Source organism: Oncorhynchus mykiss, chromosome 16, assembly GCF_057628025.1.
Source record: "Oncorhynchus mykiss isolate SJ-2025 chromosome 16, ASM5762802v1, whole genome shotgun sequence".
In the NCBI taxonomy this organism is placed as follows: Eukaryota; Metazoa; Chordata; class Actinopteri; order Salmoniformes; family Salmonidae; genus Oncorhynchus; species Oncorhynchus mykiss.
In genome coordinates this window covers 27,496,528-27,505,440 of record NC_143037.1, presented here as the reverse complement: position 1 = coordinate 27,505,440, position 8,913 = coordinate 27,496,528, and the positions used below count along the sequence as shown (strand labels likewise).

Sequence of the window (8,913 nt, the reverse complement as noted above, 5' to 3'; positions counted from 1 at the left end):
AGCTCCAGGTGACAAAACCAATACACAGTCCAAGGGTTGCAGGTCTGCCAATTTCCTTCTGGTCACACATTCAGAGGCGGCCACTCGGAGGAGCTCTCTTTTCTATTTGAATATGCTTTTTTAATATGTATATCTACTAGGGTGGAGGTTAGTGCACCTGCCTAGTGATTATTTGGCCAGGTTTCAATACCTGCTATAGTCACAATTTTTTTGCTCTCCCAAAAGCAACACAGGCCTAATATGAGACAAATAGCTACCTGTAAAGTAATAAGAGTGACCATTTTAGAAAATCATGGGACATAGTCTTTGGTTGCATGCTATATTATGTCAAACAATGCCTATAACTGATGCTTCGTGGTCTAATGCTGCCATATATTGGAAATATTTAGCATTTAAGTTATTCATTTACAGACATTGGTGAAGCAGCTGAGAAAGTGTATTTTTCTTATTAATTCCTGAGATCAGTCTCAAACCTGCCCCACCTATCCCAGCCAATTGCTGGAATTTCACCATATAGGTTACTAGGTCACACCCAGATCAAACCACATTTGAAAAATAAAATGTGGCTTGTTTATCAAGTGTTCTGCCTTGCAATAATATATATTATAAAATAACTATATAAAAAATGTCTAAATGCTTGCATAGGGTTTGATTTTTTTTTAAATCTAAATGCTATTTAGTACTATAATGGTATTTACTAACATAATATTATTACAAAAATAGTTTAAAGTGTTCTAGGCTACCCTACCCAAGAATTGGGGTTAAGGCTAAAATAGGTTATAACTAGGGTTAGGGTTTAAGGCAAAAACCAGTATGGGTTTATAGCTCTTGCGCCTCCCTGTGGCCTTCTGTGGGCACTACGTAACTAATCCGTGATACTTGCTAGGCTCGTAATCGGAGATGGCAACTGCGTCAGATCTACAAATCAATGAGCTAGACCTATCCATTTGGTTTGCAACTCTGTGAACCTGCGCAGCCATCCAATGCCTCCTAACAAACCAATTGGCGCATATCAAATTACCCAGCAGCCATTTAGAAACAACAAATGAAAAATAAATAGGTTATTTCTTAATTTAAAAATGTCTTCTGGCTGTTTAAAAACAAAAATCTGCCACATCTTGAAAAAGAGGACAGGGACATGCGTTTTGTTTAGGTTTACACATTTTTCTGAAAGAAAATATAGGTAACCATGACCAGAAAATGTTTAACGGCTATGCGCCAGCCATCGTTGATACTGTGGATCACAACCGTGTACCCAGGTACAGTGAGTGCACTCACCAAATACCTGTAACCTTGATCAGAGAAGCGATCGCAGGCCGGAGGGCGCCCGGGAGATTGTGCTATTTACTTTTGTTTAAAATCATTATTGTTGTATTGTTTCACTATTATTTTTGTCCTGGGTTAGGTGGTGGGTCTGGTGGTGGACTACAGGTGCACCAGCACCTGTAGGGTGAGTTTAAAGGCCCTCTGGTCCTTTTCTTTCTTATTTAATTTAATTTTCAATTTCCCCTTGTTTGTCCTGTTTCGTACCTATCCTCCCCCTTGTATCCTACCCCCCCTTCAATTATTTCCTACTGTTTTGAGTTTTGTGTTGCCTGCTAGCCGGAGGGGCTTTCTGGCTTGTTGGAACGCTAGCCTCCTGGCCCTTTAGGCGTGGCAGGCATTGCATTGTTGTGTGTTTGTCTGACCGTATTTTCCCATCCACCTTGAACTTGCTAGTTCACCCCCTAAATTGCCTTTTGTCTCTGTTTCTTGTCTTGTGTTGTCAACTGGGGGACCTTTGGCCTGCCGGCTTGCTAGCTGGTTGGCTTGACCTGGTCTGCTGGTGAGGCTTGCTAGCTGGTTGGCTTGGCCTGGCCTACTGGTGAGGCTTGCTAGCTGGTTGGCTTGGCCTGGCCTACTGGTGAGGCTTGCTAGCTGGTTGGCTTGGCCTGGCCTACTGGTGAGGCTTGCTAGCTGGTTGGCTTGGCCTGGCCTACTGGTGAGGCTTGCTAGCTGGTTGGCTTGGCCTGGCCTACTGGTGAGGCTTGCTAGCTGGTTGGCTTGGCCTGGCCTGCTGGTGAGGCCTGCTAGCTCTCTCGGCCCTCAAGTTTGGCAGGTGTTGTGTTTGGTCAGTGTTCCTTTTTGTTAATCCCCTTAATTCCCCTTACCTAAATTTGTTTGTTTGTTAGTTCGCCCCACCCCCCCTCCCCCCGTTTTTGTTTGTTTTGTTCATTATTGTCCTTCCCCTTCGTGCCTTTCCCCTCCGGGGAAAATTTATTTAAAAAAATTACACACACAAAAAATAAAAAAAATCCCTCCTTGTGTCCCTTCCCATTGTTGATAAGATTAGTTTGGTGCTGTGCTAGATAGTTTGTTGTGTGCCCCGTGGTACTGGTAGGCCCTGTTCAGCACAGTCTGGCTGAGCCTGCTAGTTCCTTGGCTGTTTTACACCCCTTCCTGTCCCTTTCCCCTTCCCTTCCCCTTTCCCCTTCCCTTCCCCCTCCCCTCCCCTCTCACTGGTGTTGGGCTGTAAAGGGAGTGGGCCTCCATCATGTCAGCAGCACAGGCTGGCATGAGGAGGCACCATGCAGTGCGCCTCCTTCTAAAGGAGAGGGGAGGAAAAATAATGGAGCTATCCCGATTGGATTTCTCCAGAAAATTCCTCCAGAAAGAGCTCGGCTTTCATCCCGCGCAGGTAAACTGCATCTTAGCCCTCCCCTATAGGAAGGGCTTCGATGTCAGTTTTGCCAACGCCAGCTTCCTGAGGGAGTTCTGGGGGAAACTCCAGAACGCCCTGAACACCCAGGGGTCCCTCACAGCGATGTTTGAGGTGACCAAGCTGACGGATAATAGCATTAAAACCGTTATTGTCCATATGTACAATGAAACCGTACAGCCGGACGACGTTGCAGTATGGCTGGGCAGGTACTGCAACGTGAAGGGTCCCCTGATCCAGGTAAAAGACCTTGATGGGATCTGGACAGGGGCCTGGAGGGTCACTGTCCAGCAAAGGGAGGACCCTGGGGGCTATGGTGGGTTGAAAGCCATCCCATCCACCATAGTCCTCGGAGAGAACAGGGGCCATGTTCACTACCAGGACCAGCCCAAGCTGTGCCGTAAGTGTGGTGAACATGGCCACCTTGCAGACGCCTGTCAGAAGGTCGTCTGCATGAAGTGCCGGGAGGTGGGCCACCACTACGAGGAGTGCACGAACGGAAGGTCGTGCAACCTCTGTGGCGAGCGGTCCCACCTCATCCGCGACTGCCCCTCCTCCTGGGCCAACAGGGCCAAGGCTGGAAGGAGGGAGTGGGCGGCCGCGGACCGGGCTTTCGAGCGCCAGAGGGCTGGAACGGCAGTTGCCGAGGTGGTAGTGGAGGAGCCGGTGGTGGAGGAGGAGGCAGTAGTGGAGCCGGTAGTGGTGGTAGAGGAGACAGTGGTGGAGCCGGTGGTGGTGGCTGTAGTGGAGGGCGCGGAAGGTGCAGTGGTGGAAGAAGTGGGAGGAGAGGACAAAACCCTCCCCACCCCAATCCCCCTGCCCCAGACTAATGTGACCCCTGAAGGAGAAAGGGCCGAGAAAGACGGCTCCGGAGAGATGTTCAGCGAAAGCTCCCCAAGTGGGTCAGACATCATAGGGTCGGTGTCGGAAAGCACCATGGAGACTGTGTCAGAAGGTACGGGAGAGGAGGGGGAGATTCTGAAGGAACACCTCCCCCTACGTAAAAGAAACGCTGAGGAGCTCTCTGACCCCGAACAGGGTGAGGAGAAAAAGGGAAAGGTGGAGTGGGAGAGCTCCCAGGGGGAGGAAGAACCCAGAACCTTCCCCTCCAACTCCCCCAATCAAGTCTCCTTTTTAAGTCCTGTTTTAACCTCCTCTCCCTTCCAAACCCCTTTACCCCGGAGGGAGAGAGAGAAAGTCCCTGAAGACTAACCCCCTTTTAACTTTTCAATGGCCTTTCTTCTAGCACTGTTTTTACTCACCCCTTTTATGGCTTTTAAAATCACCACTATAAACGTGAGGAGCGTAAAGACAGCAACAAGAGCACAGTCGGTTTTATCCTTTTTAGAAAGGTTTAACTCTGATGTGTTTTTACTACAGGAGTGTGGTCTACCCTTTTTATCCTCTTACAGGAAATGGGAGGATAAGTGGCGGCACGGGCCCTCCATTTGGAGTGGTTCCAATTTTAACAAGAACGACGGTGTTGCCATTTTAATCAAGACCCCACAGGTGGTGGTGAAGGGGAGCACAGTGGTGGTAGGTGGGCGTGCTCTTTTAGCCAACTGTACTTTTATGGGGAGGGATTTTAACGTGCTAAACGTGTATGGTTTTAACGATAAACATGACCGGTGTGCACTTTTAGAGGACCTGCAGTCCCACATGCTAGGAAGGGATCCTCTAGTGGTGGGTGGGGATTTTAATTGTGTTTTAAGCAGAGCAGACAGGAGAGGGGCAGGAGGGGATTTTAAGGTAGACAGGTCAAGTGTTTTATTGCAAGTGCTGTGCAGGGACTTCTTTGACACGCGAGCACAGTGGTGGGAAATGGTGAAGGGAAGGACAAGGACCTTCTTTAGAGAGATAGGAAAGGAAAAAAGCAGAGAAAAAGATAGACGCATGGTGGGACTGCAAAAGCGACTAGAAAGGTATTTTAACCTATGCCAACAGGGCCTTGATTTTAACCAAGAAATTAAAGAAGTAAAGAAGGAAATGGCACTTTTAGCAGAACAGAGAAGCAAGGGGGTTATTTTAAGAAGCAAGGAAAGGGAATTAGAAGAAGGGGAGAAGTGCACTAGGTACTTTTTTAAGAAAATAGTTAGTAAGGGTAGGATTATGACAGGATTGAGAAACAAGGACGGGGTTTTAAAAACAGATACAGAGGGAATAAAGGAAGTGGTCGAGGACTTTTATGGGGAACTGTTTGGGGTAAAAGATGTGTGCGAGGGAACAATGGGGGACCTTTTAACATACATCGACAAGACCTTACCCAATACAGACGACCTGGAAAAAGACCTGACGAGGACAGAAATCGACCAAGGACTGAAACGTTTTAAGAGGGGTAACTCACCGGGGGAGGACGGCCTCCCTTTGGAGTTTTATCTGACCTTTTGGGATGTTTTAGCCGACGAACTTCTGACTGTTTTTACTGACTTCGAACACCTCGACAGACTACCCGACAGTTTTAGAGTGGGGATCGTGACTCTTTTACACAAGAAAAACGACAGGACGGACCTGAAAAACTGGAGACCGATTACCCTTTTAAACTTTGATTGTAAACTTTTTACCAAGGTTTTAACACTCAGAATGTCTTCTGTTTTAGGGGAGGTGATCCACCCGGACCAAACCTGTGCCGTGCCCGGAAGGAAGATCACGGACAGCCTGATACTGATCCGAGATGCCATCTGTTATGCGAGAGACAGAAACATGCGGCTTGTAGTCCTAAATTTAGATTTTGAAAAAGCCTTTGATCGGGTCTCGCACCAGTACCTCTTTAAGGTACTGCAAAAAATGGGTTTCCCGGACAGGTTCTTAGCTTGGGTGGGACTGCTGTACGGGGACATCACCAGCAAAATCCTTGTAAATGGGCATCTGTCAAAAGCAGTGGGAGTACACTGCGGCGTCCGTCAGGGCTGTCCGTTATCTCCCCTTCTGTTCGTGGCCTGTATTGAACCACTGGCACAGGTCTTGAGAAGGGACCAAGGGATCAGTGGGGTGGGTATCCCGGGGAGTGGGGGGATGACCGCCAAGTGCGTCTTTTACATGGACGACGTCAACATTTTATGTACCGACCTTTTATCCGTCGACAGGACTCTGGACAGGACGGACTGGTACGGACGAGCCTCTGGGGCGAGACTGAACAGAGACAAGACAGAGGCCCAATTCTTCGGACCGTGGGCAGACCCAGACTTGACCAGACTACCTCTGACAGTTAAACTGACGGACATAAGGGTACTGGGGGTAAAGTTTGACCGGGGGGGAGGAGGGAGCGGTAACTGGAGCGGAATCCTGGGGACGGTAAGACAGAGACTGGGTTTTTGGGGACTACGACAGCTGACTTTTGAGGGCAAGGTTTTAATCATTAAAGCTGTGATTTTACCTGTGCTTTTATTAATCAGTTCTGTTTTTATCCCCCCTCGAAGGAGCATTTTAGACCTGGAGCGGACGCATTTTTACTTCCTGTGGGGAGGCAAGTGGGAGAGGCTGAGGAGGGAGGTGGTCAAGAGGCCCAGGTCCAAGGGGGGGAAAGGCTTGCCTGACCTCTACTTGTTCCTGGGCAGCCGCTACACAGCGTTACATCTGACTCTTGCCACCTCCCCGGTCAACAACAAGACCCAGGCCCTCGCACGGTTCTGGCTGGGATCTTACCTCAGGACTCTGAGGCTGATCCCAGTCGACCTGCGAGCCCCAGTCTCTTTCCTGCTACCCCCGCACTACGCCCAGCTCCAGAAGTTTTTAAGACATTTTAAACTGGAAAAAGAAACAGTCACGGTTTTAACAAAACACCGCTCTCTTCTCTCTCTTGTGCAGGATCGGGAACCAGTGTGTCCAGTGCGCGGGCTCGCTATAGGTGAGCCCACAACGGTTTGGCGCAACGTGGCCCATCCTGCTCTCCTGAATCGGCATCGGGACCTGTCCTGGATGGTCGCCCACGAGATCCTCCCGGTCAGGGCCGTTATGCACTCACGGGGCATGGCGAGGACATCCGCGTGCCCCCGACCAGGCTGCGGCCAAGAAGAGTCGGTGAGGCACATGCTCTGGGAGTGCAGAGCCGCCAGGGACCTGTGGAAGGAAGCAGGCCCCCTGATCACCTCGTGTCTGCCAGCAGGGGAGGACCTAACACCTCAGCTCGTGCTGTATGGGGTGGGCCGAAGGCCCATTCCATCGAAGGCCTTCACCAAGCTCTGGCCCACCCTCACGTGCCTGAAGGAAGCACTGTGGTCCTCCCGTAACCTGCTGGTAGCGAAAAACGTAGAGACCACCCCCCAGGCAGTGGCCATGGTAGCCACGGAAGCCCTGGGGTGGTACGGAAGGAAGGGGGCCTCGACCCCAGGCGAAGGGTCCCCCACAACACCCTAGGTCCCGGCGGCCACGGCCTGACAGCGCTGCGGCGCCTAGGGCGATGCGCCTAGGGGAGGGATCTCCTCTGGGCCCCGAAGGACGGGACGATGATCTATTCAGAAGAGCAGGATGAGGTGAGCTTGATAAAGACTCACCCCCCTCCTGTACAAGGGACTGAAGACAGCCTTTTAACAAAGTGACTTTTTAACATGGTTTTTCATGTCTTAAAAATGTTTTACCTTTGTTAGATCATTAGTACACATTTTAAATGGCTTTTACAGATTTGATGTTTTTACAAGGAAAGTATTTTTATCCATGGTTGTTTTCATTGGTTTTAACAACATGTACTTTTTAACAAATTTAAATGTAACTTTCAAATGCTGTGTTTTATGCTTTGTTGCCGTTTTTATGTGTATCAATGATGTAAAAAATGTATGAGCTGTTTTTAAAGGAAATGTATCAATAAAACTTTTCCAAAAGAAAAAACCTGTAACCTAGTTAATTACTTGAGGTAAGCCTAACAGGCTGACTACACCGCTCGCTTCGCAAAAAAAATGTAGACATACATGTTATTCAATAATTGCACACACACTGCACGTGCGCGCCAATTATTTCTAATCCAGATCTCGTTGCAAGTCCTACCTCTCCCATCTCCTCATTGGTTTATAGAAGCAGGTACCCACGTGCCATCTCCTCATTGGTTATACCCACATGGGTGACTGAAAGACAAATGAGGTCAGTGGCAATAATGCACCTAATTTATGAAAGTTGACAATTGCAATATAAAGTCAAGAGAAGAAAAGGCCTGGAAGGGGGAGAGATGACTAGAAACGATTCGGGTTGACTGTTTTATGTGTGGATTAATTGGCGGAGTAGAGGACCTTGTGCATTTCAGGTAAAATAACAACTCAATGTTTATATCCCAGGACAAATTAGTTAGCAAAAGCAAGCTAGCTAAATAGGACAAACTAGCTAGCAAGTGCAAGCTAGCAAAATTGCCATAAATGTTTAATGCTTTTTGACCTGTCCCCAAAATAATATAATTGGTTCCGTGTTTGTTTTGATATTTTAACCTGCATGTCGTGATCGCGTTTGGTTTGGGGGGACAAAATGCATTTATGCACGATGGCGCACACGCCACCGGTTTGGGTTCCGTGTATGAGTTTAACGTGGGCATGTCTCTTTGCCAACAATTGCGAAGCAGGCATTGTGACGTAGAACAATAGGTTGGGAATAGAATGTTCGGAAGGCGAGTTGGTGCCACGGTGCTCAATAGAACTAAACAGGAGCTGGCAGGGTGAAAAAAAACAAGTGCTGTTTTTTCAACTACGGCAAGCAGTTGGGACAGATGGTAATATTATGAAACTGGGCTCCACGGCGGGGTGGATGCAATGAACTAGTTATCAGAAAAAAGCGTTGTTAAAAATGTTGTGTCCAGCCTACTGATATGCCTCTGTACTCTTCTAATTTTTCATAGTGGAACCATCCACTCCCAAGGAGAACACGAAGTAATAAAAAATGTCCCCATACGTAACTTCACGCAATTTTATCATGTCAAGTAAGTATTAATCATGGACGGATGGGATACGGTGATACCATTCGACCTCCGAAGATCCATGTGTGTGTTCCCAAACGTAAGCCATGTTTTGTTTTTGTGTTAACGATGCATGTTTTTTATTATTAGCTAGTTGCCGCTCTGAGGTAATTTGCTAGTGTTGCCGGAAGTTGTGAAACTGAAACAAAAACACAATTGCTTTAGAATGGAACTAGGTGAAGTGGGCGGTCTTTAGCTAAATGACCCTAAACAGTTTCCCATGCATTGTCAACGGGGTTTGTAAACCAACCCAGATGTAATATAAAATTCTGGCCACAAGTTGACT

At 48.1% G+C, this 8,913-nt stretch overlaps 1 protein-coding gene across 1 annotated transcript; it reads left to right on the top strand.

Moving 5' to 3' along the window:
* The first annotated feature begins 1,361 nt into the window (after window positions 1-1,361).
* Window positions 1,362-7,519, top strand: LOC118943865 (uncharacterized). Its single transcript, XM_090202483.1, has 3 exons — window positions 1,362-1,450; window positions 4,111-4,234; window positions 6,503-7,519. Exon 3 carries the CDS (start codon window positions 6,614-6,616, stop codon window positions 7,049-7,051), a length of 438 nt encoding a protein of 145 aa, XP_090058609.1. The 5' UTR covers window positions 1,362-1,450; window positions 4,111-4,234; window positions 6,503-6,613; the 3' UTR covers window positions 7,052-7,519.
* Window positions 7,520-8,913: the final 1,394 nt, after the last annotated feature.